This window comes from Saccopteryx bilineata, chromosome 6, assembly GCF_036850765.1.
Source record: "Saccopteryx bilineata isolate mSacBil1 chromosome 6, mSacBil1_pri_phased_curated, whole genome shotgun sequence".
Taxonomy (NCBI): Eukaryota; Metazoa; Chordata; class Mammalia; order Chiroptera; family Emballonuridae; genus Saccopteryx; species Saccopteryx bilineata.
Genome location: NC_089495.1, coordinates 48716830 through 48744801, shown reverse-complemented (window position 1 = coordinate 48744801; position 27972 = coordinate 48716830). Strand labels below are relative to the sequence as shown.

At 36.8% G+C, this 27972-nt stretch overlaps 1 protein-coding gene across 2 annotated transcripts in view; it reads left to right on the top strand.

Annotated features, from left to right (window-relative positions):
- The window catches only part of PCCA (propionyl-CoA carboxylase subunit alpha), a 450416-nt gene that overhangs the window by 347284 nt on the left and 75160 nt on the right, over positions 1–27972 (top strand). For both annotated transcript variants that reach the window (XM_066234359.1, XM_066234358.1), the window contains exons 20-21: positions 1663–1761; positions 24851–24904. In XM_066234359.1, the coding sequence (XP_066090456.1) occupies positions 1663–1761; positions 24851–24904 (153 nt within the window). The remainder of the gene's footprint in view (positions 1–1662; positions 1762–24850; positions 24905–27972) is intronic.

Genomic DNA, 27972 nt, shown 5'->3' with positions numbered 1-27972 from the left:
AAATACGTAGGAACTACCGTGACAGGTATATTGGTAGAAACGTTCATATGTTAACTTACTTAATTTTTATAGCACTCTTCTTGGATAGATATTTTTACCATTTACTGTATAGTTTGGAAACTAAAGCTCAGAGTGGTAAACTTTAGTTTACCAGCTTTAGTAAACAACTCCAACTTAGTAGAACATCAATATCAAGTGAGACTCAGGTGTACAAGCTAGTTGTGCGACAGTCATAAACTTTACAAAGTGCTCTATACCCACCTGGCACCGTACATAATTTTTAAAACAAAATAATGGTGAATGTAAATTGTAATTGAAAAATTAAATTAAAAAATATGTCAAGTGAAACTCAGGTCAGTCTAATTCCAAAGCCATTGTTTTTTCCCTGTTACGGAATTGTACTGTTTATAGAGGGAGGCCACTAAACCCCAAAACACAAGTGAGTGCATAGTAGAGGGGTGGGAAGAAGTCGATTTATAGTTATGAGTACATGAAACACAGAGTTTATTCTTGTATTATTATTTATTAATGTATTATTTTCCATATAAACAACTATAGACCTACTTCTGCCCCCTCTTCCTCGTCATATATGTCCTACTGATATTTCATTACATAGCCAGTAGCGTGTCTTTGTGTCTATACTTTATGACCACATTATAGGGAAATAATATATATACATACATATTTATTCAAAAAATACATCTGTGTATGTATATATATTTGCCTAAATGTATGTTTCCTTTATTTTAATAAGTGAATGTCTTTCAAGAGAATTAAGTGATAGTGAGGGAATTATGAGGCATCATACAGTATATGTTGGCTCTGCTGCAAGTCAAGTTTGACATTTCAACAAACTTCAATATCTGTTAGCTTGTTTACTATAGACTTAAAACAATAATGTTATTATTTTTACAACTCTCATTAATGAGTTAAGGAATGAGGGAGGGAGTGAAAAGGAAGAAATAACAGTACTTTTAAATTAGCTTCAATTTATTTTTCTTTCAATTACTGTTATGATATTTACATGAAAGTAAAATTTTTTCTCTTATGAATATCTGTTTTAAAAGATTATGGGATTTTTTTTTTTTTTTGGTCTCTTCATGACTGATGACTTGATGAAATTAGTCATTTACGATCGACAAAAATATGACAGAACTTTGCAAAGTTCAAAATGGACTTTTAATATTCAACACCAAAGAATTTTGCCTAATTAAAGCTTCTGTTTAATTAAGATAACAGTGCCTAGTCCTTCATTAAAATGAACACAGAAAAGTTTTTTCTTGGTCCTTGGAGAGGATATTATATGCAGGCCCTGTTGTGTGGGTTGCAAAATGTCACTGGAATTTATCTGCATTACTTGTCTAATTGCAGTAAATGTAGCATGTCCAGATAGGTTTAGAGTTAGAAGGCTGTTTGTTACTTAGTGGAAATGACTTGAAACCTCAGTACCCAAAGGCAGCTGTGCCCAGGCCCTTCACCTCTCCCCAGGGACGGCTGAGAAGACTCTTGTTGGACCCTGTCTTTCATGGTGGGAGCAGTAAACATGACAGGTTGTTTGGGAGCCATCTGTTTAAAATGGCTGCTGCTTTGTATGCAGCAGTGAACTTGAGATCAGTTTTCTGTCTTTCTTCATGGTAACAGTCTTATTTCGTGTCACAACAGGTGGAAGTTGATGGGTCGAAACTAAATGTGACCAGTACGTGGAACCTGGCTTCACCCTTATTGTCTGTCAACATTGATGGCACTCAGAGGACGATACAGGTAAATAAATGTTCTGGTGGTTTACTTAGAGGACTCCATTACGTCAAAAATTCTTATCAGTGTGGTTAATGCTTACGGATATGATAGGGAAAAGCTGCATTTTATCCCTCTCATATGTTTTATAGTTGAAAACATTTCTTCTTATTTTAGAGAATCTGGGTTAAGTCTTCTTCAGAGAAATCAATGCTATCTTTTTTTCAGGGAATCCAGGAAGGTTAGTGTATTATACATTGTTAGAGATAAAGCATTCTGCATGCTTTGCTAAAAATGTCAGAAATGGTAATAGTGTTGTTGTTTTTTTGCCATTGTGGATTTTCAGTTGTACAATATGACTGACTTTGTTATCTTCTTTTTCTGTGTAATTGAAATTGTGTAGTATTAGCACATCAGAATCGTGAGCTATTTGGGTTGACTTGTTATACATAGCATGTTGATGCCTTTTAAAAATTGAGTAATCTGAATTTGTTAACCTTTCTCCCCCCCCAATATAATATTTCTTGCATTGAGAAAAGACCTTGTAATCCAGAGATGATTAAATATTTTTTGTAATTAGTGACTTCCACTTTAAAATAGAAAGCTATGAAAAGAGATTCTGCCAAAATTCCTTCAGCTCACTTCATAGTTGAGGTTTAGGGTTCCAGGAAAAACAAAACAAAACAAAACATAGTAAAACAGGTGGCTGTCACTTGCAAATAAAAATCATAAACCCTCCTTAGCACTGAATTCTCATTCTTTTTTATGAAAATGTTTTTACATATTCTTAGCTTGATTTTACACAGGAAACTGATTTTAAAACCTGAAGAAATCAAGTGACTCACAAAGAGAGACTGCTCTATTCCAGGCTTGTCTGTGCCTCTATCTCTTAGAGACTGTGCCGCAGAGGGTTCCAGGATCCCCCATAAATATTTGACTAAACTAATTTCCAATCTGGGTTCAACCTATAGTGTTCTAAAAGACAGTAAACTCTCAGTAATGAGACATATATTTTCACTTTGGGTTTTTTTTTTGTTTTTTTTTTTTTGTATTTTTCTGAAGCTGGAAACGGGGAGGCAGTTAAACAGACTCCCGCATGCCCCCGACCGGGATCCACCCAGCATGCCCACCATGGGGCGATGCTCTGCCCATCCGGGGCGTCGCTCTGTTGCGACCAGAGCCACTCTAGCACCTGAGGCAGAGGCCATGGAGCCATTCTCAGCACCTGGGCAAACTTGGCTCCAATGGAGCCTTGGCTGCGGGAGCGGAAGAGAGAGACAGAGAGGAAGGAGAGGGGGAGGGGTGGAGAAGCAGATGGGCACCTCTCCTGTGTGCCCTGCCTGGGAATCGAACCCGGGACTCTTGCACGCCAGGCTGACGCTCTACCACTGAGCCAGTTCACTTTGGTTTTGTGACTTGTTCCAATATATTTTTTCTCTCAAAGTTGTGAGGTTAAATGCTTTGAGACCCTTGAAAAAAAATCACTGTATAATTTCACATCACTTAGATCCAGTTAGTATGTCTTCAAAACACAGGGTTTTGTTATACTTGTTTGTGTCCCAAAGAACATAGTCTGCATTGAAGGTGCTATGGCTCAGGCACTCATGTGATTTTTCCCAGGGGTTATCACCATGCCTCTCAGTAGTGACTAGAGGGACAGACAGAGTTCTGCTATCCAGATGTTGGTATCATATTTTCAGTGTTCTTCTCAATGATTATGCAGATAGGCATCTTTTTTCTTTAATTGATTGATTTTTAAAGAGAAACGGAGAGACACAGGGTGCTGGGGCAGAGAGAGAGAGGAACATCAATTTGTTTCACTTATTTACGCACTCATTTGTTGATTCTTGTATGTGCCCTGACCCGTCATCAAACCCGCAACCTTGGTGTATCAGGATGACATTCTGACCAATGTCAGTGGCCTAACCAGGGCCTGCAGATACGTATCTTATTCACACTTTTACATGTAGCGTTCCAAGCTAAATTAACACTGGATGTCTATTTAGAATAATCCCCATAAGTATACATATTTTTTGGTTCAGTAAATTCTTTTTTATTCTTGTAAGTATCTTTTTTTAAAGTTAATGTGAAATAAATGATGCCTCAAGGAAGACCCCCCTTTTTTTCTTTTTTTTACACACAGAGAGAGAATCAGAGAGAGGGATAGATAGGGACAGACAGACAGGAACAGAGAGAGATGAGAAGCATCAATCTTCAGTTTCTCGTTGCGACACCTTACTTGTTCATTGATTGCTTTCTCATATGTGCCTTGACTGTGGGGCTACAGCAGACTGAGTAACCCCTTGCTCAAACCAGCGACCTTGGGTCCAAGCTGGTGAGCTCTGCTCAAACCAGATGAGCCCACGCTCAAGCTGGTGACCTTGGGGTCTCGAACCTGGGTCCTCCACATCCCAATCTGATGCTCTATCCATGTGCCACCACCTGGTCAGGCTCAAGGCAGACCTCTTGACTCAGGAGGAGGTCATTGCTTCCAATGAAGCACTCTCTCATTGGAAGGAAATAAGATGAGAGAAGTGAATAGTATCAATATATTGAAAAAAAAAGTCATTTATTTAAAAAGTAAGGAAAGTTGTTCCTTATCAGAATAGATGAATTTTATTTATTTTCTAGGTGTATTAGAATTCAGTGTCAACTCTTTATTACCTCCCCAAAAGAATATGATCCCTGTGAAATTACTAAAACTCACTTATAGGAATAATAACATAGCACCTACTGTGTATCAGGTACACTTCTAAGCACAACAGTGTATTAACTCATTCTGTCTTCACAAAAATTATATGAAGTGGGTCTTACTATTTATACTTTATTAAGTGAGGTAGCTGAGGCTCAGAGAAAGTAAAGTGACTTGTTTAAGGTCCCACAGGTAATGGAGGGCAGAGCCGGGGTTTAAATCCAAGCAGTCACATTGAGACATGATGCCATTAAGCATTAACAGGACTCAGGCAAGCTAAGGACCTGCCCTGTGGTTACAAAGCTAAGCAGAAGCTGCAGAGAAATTTGAACCTTGGCAATGTGACCCCAAACCATTATGCATATAGTCCTTTTCAATTTCCCCAGTGAGTTCTTCAAATAATAATTTACCTCTCATTCATGCTTTAAACTAGGGGTAGTCAACCTTTTTATACCTACTACCCACTTTTGAATCTCTGTTAGTAGTAAAATTTTCTAACCGCCCACCGGTTCCACAATAGTGGTGATTTATAAAGTAGAGAAGTAACTTTATAAAATTTGTAAAGCAGAGTTACAGCAAGTTAAAGCATATAATAATAATTACTTACCAAGTACTTTATGTCGGATTTTCGCTGTTTGGCAGAATAAATCTTTATAAAACAACTTACTATAGTTAAAGCTATCTTTTTATTTATATTTTGCATACATAGAAATTACATTAGTTAATTGAATTATTAGTGGGGTTCCTGAGGCTGATGCTGGGAAACTAAATATTGGATATCCGGTTCAATTTTTGTGAGGAACAAACGAAGGTCTCCCCTTTCGTAAATATTCAGGCGGTTTCTTTCTTTTGTCATAATATGATAAACAGCACTTAATCTTGATTCCACAAGATATGAGATAGGGAAAGGCATCAATAAAGTGAATACCGTTTTTCACATATTTGGATATAAGACTGGCATTTTTTTATTTTGCCATAGGTTTTCATATCCACCACTGTCGAATTTATGTTTACTTTCTTCATCATATCTAATTTCTAACAGTTCTTCTTGGCAAGTTATATCAGCCTCTATAATATCATATTTGTGGTAAAAGCGTTTTTCATCCAGTTATATACCTTCAATTTCAAAATATCTTCAAATTGTTTTTCCATGTCTAGTTTAAGTTCGTTGAGAGGTGGCTACTGAATGTCAGTATCTTCTGGAGTTACATCATCTTTTATAGATGATAATTGAGGAAACTGATGAAATTCTCTCTTCAATAGATTATGATGAAGTAGTTCAAGTTTGTCAATAAATAATAGCACAATACTTTGGCAACCTATAAGAGTTTTATTAGCTCCTTGAAGCTGCAAATTGACATCGTTAAATCTCTTGAAAATATCTGCTAAGTAATAGGCATCATTCTTTACTGTTTTTAACTGTTGACACAGATTGGTCTCATTATTACTTTCAAAAAATTGTATGACACTATCATATAATGCTACAAATCTAGCCAAAGATGTACCCTTTTGATAGCCACTGAATTTCTGTGTGCAAAAGTAACTTAAAAAATCTTCATTATTGTCCTGGCAAAGCTGCCGAAATATTCTATCATTCTTTGCATTGGATTTGATCTTGTTTATGGCTCGAATTATTATAATTAATGATGAATGGAGACTTGTACTTAGATGTTGTCTGTGTAGCACACAATGAATACATAAAACATTTGGCATTTCCTGCTTCAAATAAACAACAAATCCACGATAGCGACCTACCATTGATGGTGCTCCAATATTATTGGAGCATGCAACAATACTATTCAAATGAATATTATTTTTTGTAAAGTATGTTCTCACAGTATTAAATATAGATAATCCTATTGTTTCTCTGATGAGATTTATTGCCAATAGCATTTCTTCTCGTAATATACTGTTTTCATCAAAATAGCGTACATATGCCATCAATAAAGCATCATTATCTGCAATGGCAGATTCGTCCAATTGCATGGAAAATGAAGAGTTTTGGAGAATACTTATAAGTTTGTTTTCAACATTAACTGCCATTTCATCAATTCGTCACTTTACTGTGCTATCGCTTAGGGGCAACGTTTATAAAATTTGAGGTATATCCTGATGCATTACTGTTGAGATAAATTCTTTTATAGAGGGTATTATTATAGTTTCTTCAGTATTATAGCTTTTACCACTTTTTGCAATTATTTGTGAAATGCGATAAGTGGCAATTAATCCATCTTCATTCGTTGTATGTTGTTTCTTAAGTGATGCAACAATAGTCAAACGATTTTGAAATTTTTTTATATATTTCCTGAAAATATTCAATGGGCTTGTCCTTGTCATTTGGATGCTTTGTAGAAAGATGTTCTTGCAATTGACTTGGCTTTATTGCCTCATTGGATAATGTTTTATGGCACAATAAACACATTGGATGTTGTTTATTTGCAACAAATTCTATGAAACCCATCTTCAGATACTCTGACAAATAGCCACGTGCGTGTTTTTTTTTGAGACATTGGCTCACGATATTTCACAATATTTTGTTTGAAGCTGTAAGCACGTGCTTACTCTCAGAAATCTAACTACATACTGACTTTAGTTTCAATTACGTAACAATTTAGCTTCACTTACATAACATGAACAAAACTTATGCACTTGAAGTCTGTTGCGTGGTCGCGGCGTTACAAGTGTTTTGGTTGAGCGAGAGTTTGTCGAGATGAGACTGAGTATCTGTGGTTGTGCGTTTTATAAAATTTTATGTAGCAGGTGTTGGCCAATGGCATCACTTCTTTGCGATTGGGGCGAAGTAGCGAGACATCGGCTAGTTTTGGTAGTCCAAGGGGGGGTTCCTAGAATGTCACCCTATTACCCTAAAATCTGGGAATCAAGACAAAAATATAAGTTAATTGGTGTCTCCATTGTCCGGCAGTTTCTGTCATAGGAAGAAGCATTGAATCATAGAATTCTTTGTCTACGGGCTAATCAAACAATGAACTGCTAGTTTTTGGGCGACAATAGTGGTCATAAACTGCCCTCCAGATCGGGTGGCCGGTGTGAACCCAGGGTCAGGTACCTAGTCACTCAAGGATGCGGGCCAGGTGGTCGCAAAAGAGGTCGAGTGCGGTCCCGATACAAATGCCCTGTAACAGAGTCTGACCGCTGTCCTGATCTTGACTGGTCAGCAGTTAGTCGATTAGTATGTAATCACGGCACCGTTTGGTTGTTCCGCTACCGCCCACCATGAACGCTGGAACGCCCACTAGTGGGCGGTAGGGACCAGGTTGACTACCACTGCTTTAAACCAAAGATGCTCAAACTTTAGTGTGTTTCAGCATCAACTTGTTAAAATTCAGGTTGTTAGACTGCCCCACAAAGCTGTTCTGATTTAGTAGGTCTGGCCTTGGCGTGCATTTCTATTTAGTTCCCAGGGAATGCTGATTCTGCTGGTCCGTGGTCCACAGTTTTGTAAACCCCTGCTTTAAACCTTTGTGGTCAGAGAATAAGCTGGGGGAATGGTGAACAAAAATGAGGTAAGTAGGAGCCAAGTCATTTGAAGCCTTGTTAATTACATAGTGTGGACTGTGCTTTTTCCTTAGACCAGTGGGACTTATGGAGGAATTTTAATGAAAGAAGTGATGATGGGAACAGAATTAGAGTTTAGAAAGAGCTCTCTTTTTTTATTGCATTGTGGAGAGTGGATCGAAGAAGAATGAGTCTGGAGGCAGAGAAATTAGGAGATATTAGATAAACATGGAAAATCGTTTTGCCTGGAAAATATTAGCAGTCAGAATAAAGAGTGCTGTATGATGAAGAGCTTTGAAAGAACCACAGGAGAAAGAACTGGTGGTGGCTTCCCAGTGGTCTTTGTTAATTTCCCTTCCACCTGCCCTTAAGCATGTGCAAAGCTTCCAAGGCTTATTCCTAATTTCTTTTTTCTATATGCTGACCTCCTGGGCTGTATTGCCCAAGAGTGTCAGCTCAGTACCTCCAAGAAGATAGCTATGAAACTATTATTAAATGTTTGGATTTCTCTTGTACTTACTTGTAGTAAATTTGGGGAAAAACAACAGGGTAGATATTACCACAGATATTTCAAGTGATTTTATATTAATAACTGCTGTTCTTTCTTTTTCTGGATTTTTGCACATACAATTAAACTTTTCATTAAATATTTTATATACATAAAGTAATATGTATTAATCTTATTAAAGCTAAAGACTAACATGATGAACCTGTTTACTCACTATCTAGATTAAAAAGTAAATATCATCAATACAATGAGGTAACTACTATCCTGATTTTTACATTTTCACTCCCTTTCTTTTCTTTAGGAATATATACGTAGACAGTAAAGCTATAAACAATATGTCTTTTAGCTATCGATGTTTTTGAACTTCACATAATGGCACCATACACGATGCTTCTGTGAGTTGCCTTTTTCTCCAGTATTGTTTGTGACTTTAGTCCATGTCAATGCATGTAGCTTTAGTTTATTTCTATGCTGTATGTTATTAAATTATAATAATATACCACATTTATTTTTTCTCCCTTACATAGACATTGATGTTATTTATTTTGTCATAACAAATAACGCTTATATAAATATTCTTTTACTTTATGTTTCCTCTTGAAATAAGAGTTTCTTCAAGGACTATGTCAGTTGAATGGTTGGGTATTAGGGACTCTGCATTCTTAATCCTACACGGTAAAGCCAAATGGTTTTCTCTATGTGGTCATACCAATTTACCTGCCTCCAAATAGTGACAGTGATATTAATAAGATGGACAATAAGCTAATCTTATTGTGTACTTGTGGACTTGCTGTATCAGGCACTGACTCTTCTAAGCACTTCTTTGTATTGATTTATTTAATCCTCACAACAATCTAATAATATGTACAAGTGGTTTCCCTTCATCTTGTAGTTGAGGAAACTAAGACTTATACGGGATAAATTGCTTGCCCAGTGCAGTCTGCTGATAGATGAAAAAGCCAGCAGTTGAACCCAGAAATCTGTGCCCTTCACAATTACTCTTCACATCCTAGTGAACCCGTGGTAGCTAGACTACTTTTCCTGACCAGTGGATTTAAACAGAATCTCTGTGGTTTTAATGTATATTTCCTTGACTAGGAATGATAATTAGCATTTTAAAATATATCTAATGACAATCCTGTTTTCTCATCTGCAAAATGCCTGTTCATGGTTTTTGCTCATTTTTAAAAACTGAATTATCTTTTCTTTGTTATTCAAAAAAGTTCTTTATAGTGTGTGGATTATGAACCTTTGTTTGTTATATGCATTACAAATAACTTCTCCCAGTTTCTAGCTTTTATGTTTACCTTTTTAACTTATCTAAGTGGAGCTATTTTTAAATCAGAAATTTAATATAAAATAATTCTGATCTTTCAACATTTGCCAAACCTGTACTCTGCTTGATCACTTAACTGCTAGATCTCTGCAGATGCAGAATCACCCTGGTTTCTGAAAGAGCAGAGGAGCACAAGGTCTCCTGAGGACCCGCCCCTGAAGTGTCTTCTTATCAAGCATGTTTCTTTCCAGTTGCGTTCATGTCTTTCCTACTGGCCTTCATTTGCTCTGAGACGTTCCTGAGCTGTTTAGGCTAATAAAGTTACTTATATAATAGGTACTGATAGGTATAGAAAAAGGCCCACCTCAGGCTGTTTCTAATTTCGTCTTTCTCGGAGGCTTGGGTACACATTGGTCATGCTGTCTCAGCCAGTGTCAGTAATTGTTCAGTGCTCAGTGACATCTACTTCACACAACCAACCTCTCACTGCAGTATGTCCACCTAGCTGCTTTGAGTCGACTTTTCTTTTGACTTCAAGATGAAAAGTCATGCTCTTGGACAAAAAGTCTCATCATTGTAACAACTGTTAAGTATAGAGCTAGTGATGCTCTGTTTGAAAGGAGGAAGAGGTCGTGTATTTTGAAATAAAATAGTTGATAATAAAAAACTGGGACAGGAATATTTCAATAAGAACATTGAAAACTCTTGAAGACATGTATTTGAAGATCCTCGTAAGAATTTTTATCACTTTTTAATCTAGTTCTTCAGCTAATAATTAAATTACGTTTTTATCAAATATCATTTAAATAAAATAAAATGATACAATTTTACATATTTTTTATGTTGGTTATATACCTGCACTTTGTATTTGTTTTCGTTGTTTTTACTGTTTTCATTGCAAATGTAGCATCAGTCAGTAATGATGCTTATTACACAGTATTATTGGATAGGCTGAGAAAATTCATTTCTCGTTCTTTTGTGGAAAGATATATTCTGATTTTCCAATTACCAATTTAAAAAGTTGTGAAATAAGACAGCATTTCTGACAAATCAAATATAAGACAAATATGCCATTTTAAGTTTATTAGTAGCCATGTTAATATACTATAGTAAGAACAAACAAAATTAATTTTTTAAACACGATTTTATTTACTGATTTTACAGAGAAAGGAGAGAGAAGGATGGGGAATGAGAAGTATATCAACTCAGTTGCTTCACTTTAGTTGTTCAGTGATTGATTGATTGTCGTATATCCCTTGACTGGGCAAGCTCAGGGTTTCGAACTGGTGACCTCGGTGTCCCAGGTCAACACTCTATCTACTGCACCCCCGCAGGCCAGGCCAAATGAAATTAATTTTACATCTATTTTATTTAACCCAATATATCCAAAATGTTAGCATTTCTACTTACAACAACATAAAAATATTATTAATGTGATACCAGAAATGACATATATGCCTGACATGTACAACAACAATTACTTAAGTAGTGGAACAACTAAAGGGGAAATGTAGTCCTACCAAAACAGGAAGTCATTTTTCTTCCTCCTCCTCCTCCTTCTCCTCCTCCTCTTCCTCCTCTTCCTCCTCCTCCTCCTCCTCCTCTTCTTCTTCTTTTGTTTGTGACAGAGACAGAGAGAGGGACAGATAGGGACAGACAAACTGGAAGGGAGAGAGATGAGAAGCATCAATTCTTCGTTGCGGCACATTAGTTATTCACTGATTGCTTTCTCATGTGTGCCTTGACCAGGGGGCTACAGCAGACCGAGTGACCCCTTGCTCAAGCCAGTGACCTTGGGCTCAAGCTGGTGAGCCTTGCTCAAACCAGATGAGCCCACGCTCAAGTGGCGACCTCGGGGTTTTGAAACTAAGTCCTCTGCATCCCAGTCCAATGCTCTACCCACTGCGCTACTGCCTGGTCAGGCTTAAGTCATGTTTAACAGAAAAATATATTACAGTGCTTCTGTATTTAAATAAAATTAAATAAAATTGAGCATTTAGATTCTCAATTTTATTTACCTAATAATAGTTTTACACAACAACCCCCCCCACTTTCATTGTGTGCTACAAACAGGAAATCATTCCATCAAAAAAAAATAGTACTAACTCTTGTTAAGCTTCTAAATTATAATTTTAAAAGGTTGTAGAAGTAGCTGAATTAAATCATTTTAAACAGAAGAATTTGCTGTGTTCTCTACGTGTTAAGCTAACTTGATTTTCTTCCTATACCCCTAGGACCTTCATAGTGTGAAATATGCTGAATGATAGAGCTGTTTTGTTGTTGTTATTACTATGACTATCCCCCCAAAGTATTTTATTTTTACACTTGAAAGAAGGTCTTCAGTTTCACTATGAACAACTTAGTTTTCTATTTCTTACAATGTAATTTGTCTATTTGGGTTTAATACATTGTTTCTTGTTAGCATTTTACATACCAGATTTTCATTTTGCGAAGTCGTGTTGTTTGAACATTTGCGAGCAGAGCCGACTAACTGGTATTGGCCTGCTTCTTTGTGTGGCATGATTTCTTCTATCCACCTGCTCACAGCAGGCTGTCTGCAGGCCTGAAGAGTAGCTAAATACTTTTGAAAATATCTTGAGATCCTGCTAAGGTCTAACAATTTCTGCATTTGTATGCTGTGAAGCTATACATGGTGTACCTTTGAAGGCTGTTTTCTTTTTATTTCTCATATTCTTGCTTAAATATTTTCAAGAGAAGATAAATTTCTTAAAAATAACAGTACAAAGCTGATTGCAGGACCATTGCATTCTGCACTGAATAGGTCATTGATATTCAACTAAGTGGAACTAATTTTCTATGTTAAAGCAGACAAATTTGGAATAGTGTCACAGGAACCTCATGTGATTTACTACAGAATACCAGATTAAATGGATTACTTGTGAATTGATTGCAGTGTTAAATAGATTATATAATATGATAACTTAAAATGCTCAGTGGGCCTATATAATATAAAATATTATATAAGAACATGAATATGTTAGAAGAGGTGTTATTGTGCTTGCAAATTGCAAAACTGTGGTATATTTGCAAATGCTTCGCCCCACAGAATTTGAATAGATTTTTAAAATGTAACTATAATTTTCTGTTGTTGAAGAAAGTGAATTGATTTTCACACCACATGAGAAAGAGAAGTATTTTCTGGGTTTTTTTTTTACATTAAAATAACTCCCACAATCTCTGAGAACTAGTTTTGATCCTAATGAATATGTATAGATGCTAAAATAAATACTTTAATTAGAATATTAAATGAAACAGCTTATATTTTTGTTTCTACTTTGCCAGTACAAGAAAATGTGGTTTCGAAGCAATCACCTTATGTTTTTAGCTCCAAAATAAAAGTTTTTCCATTTTTTTAGACCCTTCTCCCTACTGCCACCCCCTTAAGGAGTAATTAGCTATTATTTTGTACTGTCTGATTACTGTAGAGTCATCAAATATAACGTGAAACCACCTACTTAGGATATATAGGAGACATGAATATGTAACTTAGAATAAATAGAGGTTGGTATTTTTTTCCTAAGAAAGTAGGAAATGAAGAGTAATTATTAACCATCTTTTCACGTTCCTGAAAACATCAATTACAGTTGCACATCTTAGAAACAAGCCCACCAGCAGAACACAGAAATAACTCCTTTCACTATGCTGCAAAAAATTTAATCACAATGTAACAGCTGGGATGTATTTACACCTATAATTCCAAATATTACTTCTGATGCAAATCTACCTGCTTTTGTAATGTAGTCCTAGCAGTTTTCTTGTCTCTAGTGGGTTTTGTTTTATGATTCAGTGTTGCTTTCAAAATTTTAATATAACATGAAAATGTTTTTCTGAATCTCTCCCTGCTTGCACTCTTACTTTCTTCCCCTGTCTGTTAACTAGAGAATCTTTTAGGAGTTGCCAGAAAAAGAGAATTTTGAATAGTATAAACACTGATTTTAGTAAACATGGAAAATAATACAAGCAGCTGCACTGAAGAGCGATAAGACAAATGCCACAGTAATGGCCTTTAAAACATATTATCAAGTTGGAAATCAGTGAGGGGAAAAAGAAAACCATTGCTATTTCTTCCTCTTACTGTTCAGTGAGATTACTTTTAAAAAGGTGAAATTGAAACCTATGTCCTCTTATTGATCAATGTCATCCTGTTAACTTTAATTTTCTAAATCAAAAAAATTTTTTTAAAAAAAGAAAAAAAGGTGAAATTGCCTTTGATTTTATTATCGTCGGAAGATATTTTTAGAGCAGTTGATTTCTTTTGTGAATATTTTTGCTTTATTTTGAGTGAGCAACTTTGCTAATTTTATGTGAATTTGAGTCTAACAAATGTCAAAACCATTCTGCTAACAGAGTCCTACTTCTTCAATATTCTTCTCTTTAAAGAAAAAAGCAGTACATTTTGTAAATATTGGAGCAGACTATCAAAATAAGAAAAGGAGAAATTTTTTTTTAGCTATGAAGTGCTACTTAAAATAGAAAAAGGGCTAAACTATTTGGAGAAAACATTTTAATAAGGATGAAATATATTTCATGAAAATAAAATTCTTTTATTTTACTATTAGCTTATCAAGTTGTCAGTTCATATTTGTTTTGGCAAGTCATTGTAGGCATTGAATACTTTGTTCTTTATGGATTCTAACCTAATTATCTTAACCTTAGACTATAGGAAAAGTGTATGTTCCTGTTTCCGGTATAGCAGTAAATTCCAGTTTTGAATGAAATTTTATTTTCCTGTTTTCCATTACATCAATCCTTATTGCTGAAATATGTTAGGTTTTGGGACCTCTCTTTCTTTCTCTGCCTCTCTTCTCTCCCTGTGCAAGTACATGGCTTCCAGTAATGCGACGGAGGAACAAGAGCTGCTAGTCACTATGTATGTAATTGTAGCCTGCTTGAAACTGAATATAAAGTTAAGGTCAACTTATTAGTACCCAGAGCTATAGTTTACATATTTATGCATAAAATTTAGTTCTGTTTTTAGTATGAAAATATAAGTTTTAAAACCCATTACAATTTTATGTATTGTAAAGTTACTTTTATTTGCCTGGGTATCAGTCTAAATCCTATACGGTAAGGAAAAGTATATATTTAGTGTCTCTTACATAAAAGGTAATTTCAAAGATGACCTAGGTGGTGTTCTAGATCAGCAATTTTCAACCTTGTTCATCTCATGGCACACATAAACTAATTATTAAAATTCTGTGGCACACTAAAAATATTTTTTTTGCTGATCTGACCCAAAAAAAGGGTATAATTTTGATCCATTCACACCAGATGGCTATTTTGGGGTTGGCTGTTGTCATTTTTTTTATTTTAAAATTCAAGAGAAGAGGTAGTGCTTCTGACTAAATAACCAGGTATGGCATGTTTAAAAAATTCTTATAGCATACTAGCTGAAAATCGCTGCTCTAGACTTTGGAGGTAGAGCAGTGACCAAGACTTATGTTGCAACAGCAGGGATGCAATACTCAAATACTTAAAGACATAAAAAAATATGAGCCTGACCAGTGGTGGTACAGTTGATAGAGCATCAACTTGGGGCACTGAGGTCCCGGGTTTGAAACCTCGAGGCAACTGGCTTGAGCATGGGCTCATCTGGCTTGACCACAGGCTCATCAGCTTGAGTGTGGGCTTGCCGGCTCAAGCATGGGATCATCGACATGATCCCATGGTCACTGGCTTGAACCCAAGGTAGCTGGCTTGAACAGGGAGGCCACAACTACGGGTTGATGCTTCCCATTTCTCTCCCTGTTTCTCTGTCTCTCTCTCTCTCTCTCTCTCTCTCTCTCTCTCTCTCTTTCTCTCTTTCGCACACACACACACACACACATTCACACAAAAGATAATATGAGTACTAAGAAGGTTGATGAAGACTGTAAAACAAGGTAATTCATAGAAAGTTACTAGAGGGGATAGCTTTAGCTAGAGTGGTTAAGAAGTCCTGTCTGAATAGCTAATATTGAGTTGAGACCTTTGAGTAGAAGGAGGCAGCTATGCAGAAATCTGGGGGAAGGAAGTCCTAAGTAGAAGGAATAGCAAGTGCAAAGGCCCAGAGACAGGTAAAAGCTTGGTTTGTGTGGAGGACAGAAGGAAGACAACATCTTGAGTATATATAGTTAGGAGAGTGGAAAAAGATAGGCAGGGAGCAGATCATACAGGGTCTTTGTAGTTTAGAGTTTTTCCAGTTTCTGTTGTGAAGCTTTTGCAGAGTATGAATAAAAGAATAATATGATGTAATTAAAATGTACTGCTGCGAGGAGGATGGACCACAGAGGACCAGTGGCAGAGACAGAGAAACTGTTGATGTGACCATGGCAGTGATCCAGGGAGAGTGCTGATGATGGTTTAGACAAGAAGTTCAGCTCACAGCCTGTTTTTGTATGACTCAAAAATTGAGTGATTATTATCTTTTTCAGTGGTTGGAAAAATTAAAAGAAAAATAATGATTCATGACACGTGAAAAGCATATGAGATTCAAATTTTAGGGTCTATAAATACAGTCATACCAGAACATAGCCTCATTTTTATCTGTCTCTGGCTGCTTTTGGAATTTTTGTTGGAAGCAGAGCCTGGTTTTCTCTGTCACAGAGCAGTTCAGTGGCTTAGCAGTCTAAGTTTGTTGTATTTTTTGTGCTTACGACCAAGATTGAAATTTTTCTGAACAAGGAGAACCTCAACCACTGTTACCAAACATTAAATGGCTTTGAAAATTAGCTTATGTTGCAGACTTCATAGTTTCCCAGCAAATTCAACCTAAAATTGCAAGAAAAAACGGCGCTTACATGCAAAATATACACTGTGATGAAGTCATTTTGACAACAGCTAACATTTGAATCACAGCAAATGTCAAGCTCCTTTTTACACTTCCAGGACTGTCAAAAGATTAAACAAGAAGTGAATTAGGGTTCCAGCATTTTTCAAATTTCAGTGCAGGAGCAAAGGAAATTTTTATATTTTAAAATCCATTTAACTGTACAATTGAGGATCTTCTCCCTAACCTTCAACTGGCAGCGATTAAACTGCAGTATAATGTTATCCTAAAGGCAAATACCCAGAGAAGAAGCTAACAAAATTTTGTAAATGCCTTCCAAGTGACAAACGCACTCAAGTAAAATCACATGCTTGTGGATTGATGCTGGTCTTGGCAGCAACTGTTTGTGGAAAAAGACATTTTCAAAGTTGAAATACATAAAATCTCATTATAAAGTGGCATTACAGTATTGTATAAAAAAACCCTGTGTTAAGTTATTATATTTTAAATGTTGCAAAATTTTTTATCTTGTTATATAAGTAGCTGCATAATAGCCTCAGTTTTGCCTTTGGGCTTACAAAGCCTCAAATGCTTACTATGTGGCTCTTTACAGAAAGAGTTTGCCTACCTTGGACTTAAGACTAAGGTGGTAGCAGTGGAGATAATGAGAAGTGACCTAATTTGGCATATATTTAGGAGGGAAGGCAGAAAGGATTGACAGGTGGATTTACTGGATGTAAAGAAAGATAAAGAATGAAAGATGAGCAACAGACTGAATGATGGTAATATTTACTGAGATGGGAAGCCTAGGAAAGGTGCAGCTTTAGGGAGACAAATCAAAAATTCTCTTTGACTTGGTAAGTATAATATGTGCATTAGATGTCCAAGTGTTGATATCCAGTTAACAGTTGACCATCTGTGTCTTTACCTCAGAGGACAAATGGGAGTTGGAAATATAAATGTGATAGCCATAAGCATGTAGATTTTTTTCTCTGAAAGCATAGATCTGCCACATACAAAAGAATAAAATTGGACACCTATACTATATACAAAACTTAACTCAAAATGGATTAAAGACCCAAAATATAAGACCTTAAAACTTTAGAACTAGAAGAAAGTATAAGCAAAAAGCTTCTTGACATTTGACTTAATGATTTCTTGGATATAACACCAACATCATAGGCAACAATAGCAAACACAGACAGATGAAATGGCAACTAACCTAAAAATCCTTTTGTGCATCAAAGCATATAATTAACAGAATGAAGAGATAGCCTACTGAATGAGAAGAAATATTTGCAAATCATATATTAGATAAGGGGTTAATATCCAGAATATATAAGAAATTCCTACAACTTAACAGAAAAGCTAAAACTGATTAAAAAGTGGACAAAAGACTAAATAAGCATTTCTCTGATGCTCATGTACAAATGGGCAGCAAGCGTATAAAAACATACTTAACATACTAATCATCTGAGAAGTGCAAATCAAAACCACAATGAGATATCACCTCACACTCATTAGGATGGCTACTGCCAAATAAACAGAAAATAACAAGTGTTGGTGAGAACAGAGAAATCGGAACTTTCATACACTGTTGGTAGAAGTGTAAAATGGTACAACTGGTATGGAAAACAGTATAGGGGCTCCTCAAAAAAAAAGAATACTGCCATGTGATCCAGTAATCCCAGGGTATATATCCAAAAGACGTGAAAGCAGGGTCTCTATAAGAGATATTTGCACACCTATGTTCATTGTAGCATTATTTGCAATAGCCAAGGGGAAAGTGACAAGAATGTCCATCCATGGATAAGTGGATAAACTGGTATTTACATAAAATGGAATGTTATTCAACCTTAGAAAGGAAAGAAATCCTGTCAAATGCTACAACCATGGGTGAACTTGACATTACGCTAAGTGAAATAAGTCAGACACAAAAAGGCAAATACTGTATGAATCCACTTATATGAGGTATCTAAAGTAGTCAAATTCATAGAAACAAAGTATAATGGTAGTTATCTACCATTGTAAAATGCCATTATAGGGGAAAAGGGAGATGTTGTTTAATGGGTGTAGAGGTTCAGATTTGCGAGATGAAAATGTTTTGGGAATCTGTGTCACAGAAATGTAGATGTACTTACCACTACTGAACTTTATACTTAAAAATAGTTAAAATAGTAAATTTTATGTTTTTTACTACCAAAAATATTCTGTTGTTTGAAAAATCATAAAATACAAAGGAATTTTATTAAATAATTACAAAGTTGGAAGACTTATATAATCTGATTTCAAGATACGAAACAGCAGTATCAGACAGTGTGGTAGTGGGAGAGACATGTAGATGAGGGGACAGAAGAGAGTCTAGAAATAGATCCAGCTAGGTAGTCAGTTGATATTTTGGCAAATGTGCTAAAGAATTCAGTGGGAAATTCTCTTAAACAAATGGTGCTGGAACCACTGAGTGCCCTTTTGGGGAAAAATGAACTCATTTATTAGACAGCAGATCATTGGTGGCTTGGAGGCAGGGACAAAGGTTGCAGTGAGAAAGGAAGAACTTTTAAATTTTATTTATTGACTGATTTTAGAAAGTGAAGAAAGGAGAGACAGACAGACATTGATTTGTTCTACTTATTTATGCATTCTTTGGTTGATTCTTGAATGTGCCATGACTGGGAATTGAACCTGCACCCTTGGCATATCAAGATGATGCTCAAACCCACTAAGCTACCCAGAAGATGGGGCAAGAAGAACCTTATGGAGGTGATGGATATATTTTTGTATCTTGATTATGGTAGTGGTTTTTTACAACTGTCAAAAGTTATTAAGTTCTATACTTTAACTGGAATTCTGGGGGGGGCGGTTTGTACATCAATTATACTTTAGTGAAGTTGATTTTTATTTATTTAGTTATTTATTTATTTATTTATTTATTTTTGTATTTTTCTGAAGCTGGAAACGGGGAGAGACAGTCATACAGACTCCCGCATGCGCCCGACCGGGATCCACCCGGCACGCCCACCAGGGGCGAAGCTCTGCCCACCAGAGGGCCCAGAGCCACTCTAGCGCCTGGGGCAGAAGCCAAGGAGCCATCCCCAATGCCCGGGCCATCTTTGCTCCAATGGAGCCTCGGCTGCGGGAGGGGAAGAGAGAGACAGAGAGGAAGGAGGGAGGGGGTGGAGAAGCAAATGGGCGCTTCTCCTATGTGCCCTGGCCGGGAATCGAACCCGGGTCCCCTGCACGCCAGGCCGACGCTCTACCGCTGAGCCAACCGGCCAGGGCCTAGTGAAGTTGATTTTATTTTAAAGTGAGTATCTGGGTGTCAAGGGGGAAGTATGGGTCTGGATGAGATTGCAGAGGAATAATGTATATGGAAAAGAGAGGAGAGCTGAGGACTGGGTCTTGGGACACTTCAGCAGTGAGGAATTGAATGGAGAGCTGAAACCAGCACAGGAGGCTGAGAAAGAGCTGAGGAGGAGGTAGGAGAAAGACCAGGAATGTGAGATATGCTTGAAGCCAGTGAAAGAAGTTTTTGGGAAAGGAATCGTCAACTGTGTCTGGTGTCGATGAAGAAAATCTGACCAATAGAAAAGAGAAGATGGAAATTTTAAGCTACCTTGACAAGAATGATTACAGATGATTAATGGAGACGAATTCCAGGTGGGGCCGTGGCTGGTTGGTTCAGCAGTAGAGTGTCAGCCCAGCATGTGGAAGTCCCAGGTTCGATTCCAGGTCAAGGCACACAGAAGTGACCATCTACTTCACCAACCCTCTCCTCTCTCTCTCTCTCTCTCTCTCTCTCTCTCTCTCTCTCTCCTTTCCTCCCAGAGCTATGGCTCGAATGGTTCGAGCAATTTGGCTCCAGGTGCTGAGGATGGCTCCATGTCCTCATCTCAGGTACTGTAGTAGTTTGGTTGCTGAGCAATGGAGCAGTGGCTCCAGATGGTCAGAGCATTGCCTCATAGCGGCTTGCTGGGTGGATCCCGGTCGGGATGCATGAGGGAGTCTGTCTTTCTTCCTCCCTGCCTCCCTGCCTCCTCACCTCTCATTTAAAAAGAAAAATAAATAAAAACAGGCTGGCATGTGTCTTGTCTGGAATAGGGATGCTCTAGTGTTTTTCTCACTACTCTTAGAACTTCAGCGGTGTAGAAGTCAGATGCTGTTAGACTGCTTACCCACAAGCTAAATCATTTTACACCACTCCTTTTCTTAGTTTCTTGACAGCTACACTTCTGTACTCCCTAGTGAAAACTGCCGGACAATTGACAATTGAGAGATATAAGCCACTTAGTTTTTATAGTGTGGGAAAATGTCAGAACTGTTGGTGGAGATTGATCTTATGTTTCATTTTCTACAGTACTGTTGGGATTAAGGAGGAAGTGTAAGAAATGGTTCTTGTCCTTAAACAACTCACCATGTAATTGATGACCTAGGATAAGACATTGTGAAGATAATCCATCCTACACAGTCAAAATGCTTGAGTTGGGATTCTTATTCTCCCATTGCAGTGTCGACAAATTACTTTTTCCATTCCTCTACCTTTTAGTTTCCTCATAAGTAAAACAAATAGATTTTTCAGATTTGTTTGCCTTCCAAATTCTAAATTACTATGAATGAATCAGGCTTATTTCTACTATTATGTTTGGTTTACTCTTGAGTACTCCAACCTAAGTGATTGCAGTAGCATCCCCCATTCCTCCATATCCTCAACCTTACCTCAAACCATTGATCTTTCTGAAGTTCTTAAGTATAAGAACTTTCTAAAGTGTGTATGAATTCTCTCTGCAAATTATGACCTGGCTCTGGAGCTCCTTCTCAGTTTCTTTTCTTGTTACTTCTCTTCATCAACTAAACCTATCTCTGACCATACTGAATTAATTGCTCAGTATTCCTTAAATGTGCCATATTTTTTAATCTGAAATTTTAAAAACTCTTCCATTAGACCAAAATGTTCTCTTCTACTTCCAACTTGGAGAATTCTGCTCGTTTTTTAATACCCAGCTCTAAGGTCTATCTGTAAGTCCTCCTTAACCTTTTTGGACATGCAGCTGGTCTGGCCTCTTATCCTATAATAATATGTACATTTTGTACTATGGATTTATCATAATGAATTTTAATTAATTTTAGAATTCTATACTTTATTCTCCTGGGGAGTGGATCATAATTAAGCTAGTAATGCTCAATTTATGTATAGATGGATGGATGGATGGATGGATGGATGGATGGATGGATGACTAAAGTCAAAATGCACATATTAGAACTCAAGACTCAATTCTTAATCCCTTAGGATACTGAGGGAAAGAATCTATTTTATTCCAATCTACATTATATTTTTTCTGCCATTATTAATTTATACATGTCCATACTGAAGAATAGACATTACAGATAAGGCAAAAAGAAAGGTCAGTTAATATCTTCCACCTAGAAATAACAGTTAACCGTTTTATGTGCATTATTTGTGCTAGAATTTTATATAAACATATAGAATTTTGAACAAGTAATAGTTTGAACATATTGTTTTGTTCATTCCTTTTGCAATTAAAGTATATTATAAACACTTCCATATTTTAAAATTTTTTAATGGCTACATAAACATACCATAAATTATTTAACCAGTTTTTTTGTTGTTCATTTTGATTGCTTGAAATTTAAAATTTTATAAACTGCACTGTGATGACATTTTTATAGCTATATTTTTCTGCCTACTCATGACTTTTTTTCTGTAGGGAAAATTCTTACAGGTGAAATTAATGGATAAAAAATATCAATTTTGAGTTTTCTGCATTATACCACAATGCCTTGAGTATGCTAGTCAGATTACTACTGTGTCAAGTCACTTGGCAATATTTTCAGGTAGGGCCAAACATTTAGGTATCCTTGTGTATTAAACTGCTTTCTTTCTTATTGATCTAACCTCCCTTAGTCAAGGAACTAGGAGCTCTGTCTGGATACTAGAGGTTCATTCTGGTTTCTATGACTTGAGTGATCATAAAGATTAGAGTTGAAAAGCTTCCACTTCTTTAAAGGAATAAAAATAGGCTTGCTATTGAGTGAGGGCCACTAATATTTCTACTAGGCTACATCTAGGAACGTTAAAAAACTTCATAGCTACTTAATTAGGACTGCTTTATTTGTTTGCATAGTCTTTGAAGCCACTGGGTCCTCTGGTAAGAACTAGAAAGAAAGAGGTCTGAAGAACAGATTAGGAATAAATAAAGCAATTTTACAGGTGAGAATTATCTGAGAAAAGTATAATTTATTTCCAGTGTACCAGTCATTCATTTTTAGTAAACTAAAATTCAAATAATTAAAATATGCATAAAATATTATATTCACTTTAAACTTGTTTTACTAATAAATAAATGTATAACATAGAGGTTATTTCTTCTTTTCACTCCTCTCTTCTCTGGGCATAGAAGAATTGCATTGTTCTCACTGTTTTTTTAAACAAATGCTAATTCATTTTTTATAACAACTTGACTGAGATATAATTCACATATCATACAATTCACCCAAAGTGTACAAATCAGTGTTATTTTGTCTCTTCACAGAGTTGTGTTATCATCACCACAATCAATTTGGGAACATTTTCACACCTCCATAAAAAGACCTCATACTAATTAGCAGTCACTCCCCATTTTCTCCCAACCCTCTTTGCCCTAGGAAACTTCCAGTCAATCAGTCTTTTAGTCTCTGTCCAAATGATCTAAAAATTATTTTTAATTTATTGATTAATTTTAGAGAGAGAAAAGAGAGAGAGAAAAGCATTTGTTGTTACACTTAGTTGTGCATTTGTTGGTTTCTTCCTGTAAGTGCCCTGACTGGGGATTGAACCCTCAACCTGAGTGTATCGGACGACACTAACTGCCTGAGCTAACTGGCCAAGGCCCCTTCCTTTTTAATAAAATGGGAATTTAATTTGTAGTTTATACCTGATATTTTTAAAAAGTTTGGTAGAAGCATGACCACTTCCAGAATTTACATGACATGTTAACACTTAGACCAATTGATAAGTAAATAGTCATTTGACTGAATACACAATTTCTTTCTAAACCACTTAACATACGCATTTACTTTTGTATATAGACTATTATCCAAGAAAAATAAAATGGTCAGTTAAGAGTTCAGACGTACTAGACAAGTGTTAACTTCTGGATTTCAGAAAGATGTAGAAACTTTTCCTGAAGAAAATTTCCTTTCTTTTTCTCTAAACTTTTCTTCCTTGCTTTAGTGTGGGCTTGTCTCTTGAGTTTCTGTCTGACAAAATGTTCCATGTGGGACATTGCAAAGAATCATTTCCTGTTGTCTCTTCACTTAGGTACCAAGTTACAGGCCACTTCATTTTTTTTATTTTTATTTTTTTGTATTTTTCTGAAGTGAGAAGTGGGGAGGCAGAGAGACAGACTCCCACAATCGCCCGACTGGGATCCACTCACATGTCCACTAGGGGGCGATGCTCTACCTATCTTGGGCGTTGTGCCATTGCAACCAGAGCCATTCTAGAGCCTGAGGCAGAGGCCATGGAGCCATCCTCAGTGCCCAGGCCAACTTTGCTCCAGTGGAGCCTTGGCTGCGGGAGGGGAAGAGAGAGACAGAGAGGAAGGAAAGGGGGAAGGGTGGAGAAGCAGATGGGCACTTCTCCTGTGTGCCCTGGTCAGGAATCTTCCTGGTCATCCTTGTGTAATGCAGCCACAAATATCTACTTTTTGTAACCATTTTGGACTTGGTGTTGGCACTCTCTGCCACTTGGCCTCCTACTCTAGAATTAGAAGCATGTTTCTCTTTTTAGTAGGATTTACCAAAGTTTATGTATATATTCATTACTTTTGTTCTTACATGCCAACAAGTTCATGAAACTCCCCTCTAATTTCTTGGGTCATCAAAAAAATTTTCCAGTACTTTCCTTGACAAAGTGGTGGAAAATAATCGGCACTGGTTAAAAGATGTGACATTTGATCTATTCTTAAGGCAACAATCTTAAGAGAAAACCTGCAGCCTGTGCTAGCTGGGGGCAGGGTTGTTTACCCAGAAGTCTTTGGGCCGCTGAGAGTCAGCTGCAGAGAATGGCTGCAAGGCACCAATCTCCCTCCTGTGTCTGTGGATCTGCCTGTTCTGGGAAGTTCATGTTAAATGAAATCATACAATATGTGGTCCTTTTTGACTGGCATCTTTGTAGACTGTATTGGTACTTGACTCCTTTTTATGGCCGAATATTATTCCATCGATATTTTGTTTATCCATTTATCTGTTGATGGACACTTCAGTTAATTGGCTATTAGGAATTATGCTGTTGTGAATTATCATGTACACATTTCTGTGTGGATGTGAATTCATTTTATACCTCTTTTTCCCCCCCAGTGCCTTTCACGAGAAGCAGGGGGAAACATGAGCATTCAGTTTCTTGGTACGGTGGTAAGTATCAGAGAATTATTACCTTGTATATTTCTTCCAATTGTTAGAATAAAATAAAAAAGTGTTCAACTAGTTTTAGCCTGTCTGCTTTGAACTTGGTTTCATCGTGATTGTGTTTTGCTATTAAGTGAGATAATCTTTGTATAAGAAATGGGTTCTTCAGTGTGTTATAGAAGTGTTTCCATGATAGACGACTTATTAGAGAGAAAGTAGTTTTAAAAAGTATTTGTAGTTTGTTGAGTATTTCAAGTTCTTTTTTTCTACTGGAGATTTTTCTCCTTGATTTCATAATTAAAATAAGAGCATACATGTTATATAATATATAAAGATGCTTTTGAAAATAGTGATTTTTTTTTTTGTATTTTTCTAAAGCTGGAAACGGGGAGAGACAGTCAGACAGACTCCCGCATGCGCCCGACCGGGATCCACCCTGCACGCCCACCAGGGGCGATGCTCTGCCCACCCTGGGCATCGCTATGTTGCAACCAGAGCCACTCCAGCGCCTGAGGCAGAGGCCACAGAGCCATCCCCAGCACCCGGGCCATCCTTGCTCCAACTGAGCATTAGCTGCGGGAGGGGAAGAGAGAGACAGAGAGGAAGGAGAGGGGGAGGGGTGGAGAAGCAGATGGGCACCTCTCCTGTATGCCCTGGCTGGGAATCGAACCCGGGACCTCCGCACGCCAGGCTGACGCTCTACCACTGAGCCAACCAGCCAGGGCCGAAAATAGTGATTTTAGTGAGGTTTTTTCCTCAGTTTTCCTTTTACCTTTATTAGCTCCTTTCAAGTCCACATTGCTAAGAAATTAAATCATAAATTTGAATTTTGATTTTTTTCATTTATGATCCTGTCAGTCATTTTTTGTACTGCTATAAATCATCAATGCTGTCTTATAAAGTTGTATTTAATATTCTGATGAGTAGATGTGATGTATTTGTATTTTCTACGAATCCCAACTCAGGTATTTTAGTTACTTCTCCTTTTTGGTCATTATGATTGATGTTCTAATGAACAGCTTAGTGGGTAGTGCTTTTTGATGTTTTGAATTATTTTCAAATATATTATAAGGTATTTTCAAAAATGTATAAAATATATTTCCTTCTAAATTGAGGCAAAATCATGAATAATTTTATGGGTTAGTGTACATGTTGCCAATATTTCATATCTCTTCTGAAAGGCACTCATATATATTATAATATCACTTTGCACTCTCACAAGTACTAGCTATAATTTTCAAAGTTGTTATACTCTATCTGGTGGAAAGAAATGTACTTTTAGTTATTTTTACTTATAACTGTATATATTAATAGTATTAGTTATAATCTTTAAAGTAATTTTACTGTTAAAAAAAGGTACCTTATTTTACTTAGCATGCCTCTTTTTTGTTGTTGTATTTGAATATTTTTTCATGTATTCACTTACTAGGTATCATATATGATTTTTAAAATGTCTGTTCAGGTGCTTTGGGTACCTTGTTCAAGTTGTAAATTGACCTTGAATATTTCTGTTAGCTCTGTGAGTTTATTGAGGATATCAGAGGAGAAGCCTGCGGCTTAAATAAAAAATGTAGTGATTTTTTAATGGCCCTGGACAGTTGGCTCAGTGGTCCAGCATTGGTCCAGCATGTGGATGACCTGGGTTCAATTCCCAGTCAGGGTACATAAGAGAAGTGGCATCTACTTCTCCACCTCCCCTCCTTCTTCTCTCTTACTCTCTCTCTTCTCCTCCCACAGTCATGGTTCAATTGGTTTGAGCACATCACCACAGGTGCTAAGGATGGCTCCCTGGCCCCTCCACGTCAGGTGCCAAAAATAGCTCGTTTGTGTGCATGGCCCCAGATGGGCAAAGCATTAGTCCCACATGGGGGTTGCCAGATGGATCTTGGTCCAGGTGCTTGCAGGAGTCTGTCTCTCTATCTCCCTTCCTCTCGCTTGGGAAAGAAAAAGAAATGTAGTGATTTTGCTGCCATTGAGGTAGAAAAGATATTAATAATAGTGTGAATTTATAGTTTATATGTGTGTAGAGATGTAGTAAAGTTTATGTAAAGTAGTATATGTATGTCTACTTGCTGTATGTAATGTTAAATTTAAGTGTTACACCTAAGACAAGGTTATTCTTGTTTTTCTGATCAAAAAAAGTAATACATACTTTAAAATTTTTTAAATTTAGATATTATTTAAATGCATGTCTTAACAAATTGTATGAGTCAGGGTTCACCAAAAAAATCGAACCAAAAAGACAAATGCCAGGCCCCAGGGCAGGGGTGGGGCGGAGAGAGAGAGGAAGGACAGTGGTTGATTTTGAGAAATTGGTTATTGAGATTGTGGAGTCCAGTCCAAAATCTTCCAGGATAGGGCAGGGCTGAGCTGCAGGTCACGTCCAAAGACAGTGTGCTTACTGGATTCTTCTCTGCTTTGGAGGTCAGTCCTTTTTCTTTAACTGATTGAAAGAGGCCCACCCACATTATGGAGGCTAATCAGTTTTACCCAGTCTAGTGATTTAAATGTTAATCTCCTCTGAAAAATACCTTCATAGAAACATTTAGAATAATGTTTGGCCAAATATCTGGATCCTGTGGCCTAGCCGAGTTACACATAAACTTAACCGTCACAGAAGTATACATCCTATCTCTTAGAGGTAAACTATTAACATTAGATATATTCTTCCAGAAACAGAATTACACGTTTTCTCATGCAACAATAAACAACGTACATCTTTCCAGCTCATTTGACCGAGACCTATGTTATTTTTATTAATGGTTATTTAGAATTATATTATGCGGTGGTTTTCCTGTACCTAAGTGCTTGTGCTAGAAAGGGCACTTTCACTGTCCCTGCTACTTTGCTCTTTCTCCTTGGATTCTAATAGATTTCTCAGTGTTCATGTATTGAAAACTGAGCTCGGCTAACTGCAAAAAACCAAAATAGTTTCTTCTGCACTTTTTCCACTGAGAAAATGGCAACTTGAACTAAAAGCTTTTATTTTTCTTGATTCATATCTTTTTTCCACTACTTCCACTGCTTTCATCATCTTTTTTGTTTGTTTGTTTTTTGTTTTGTTTTTTTGTATT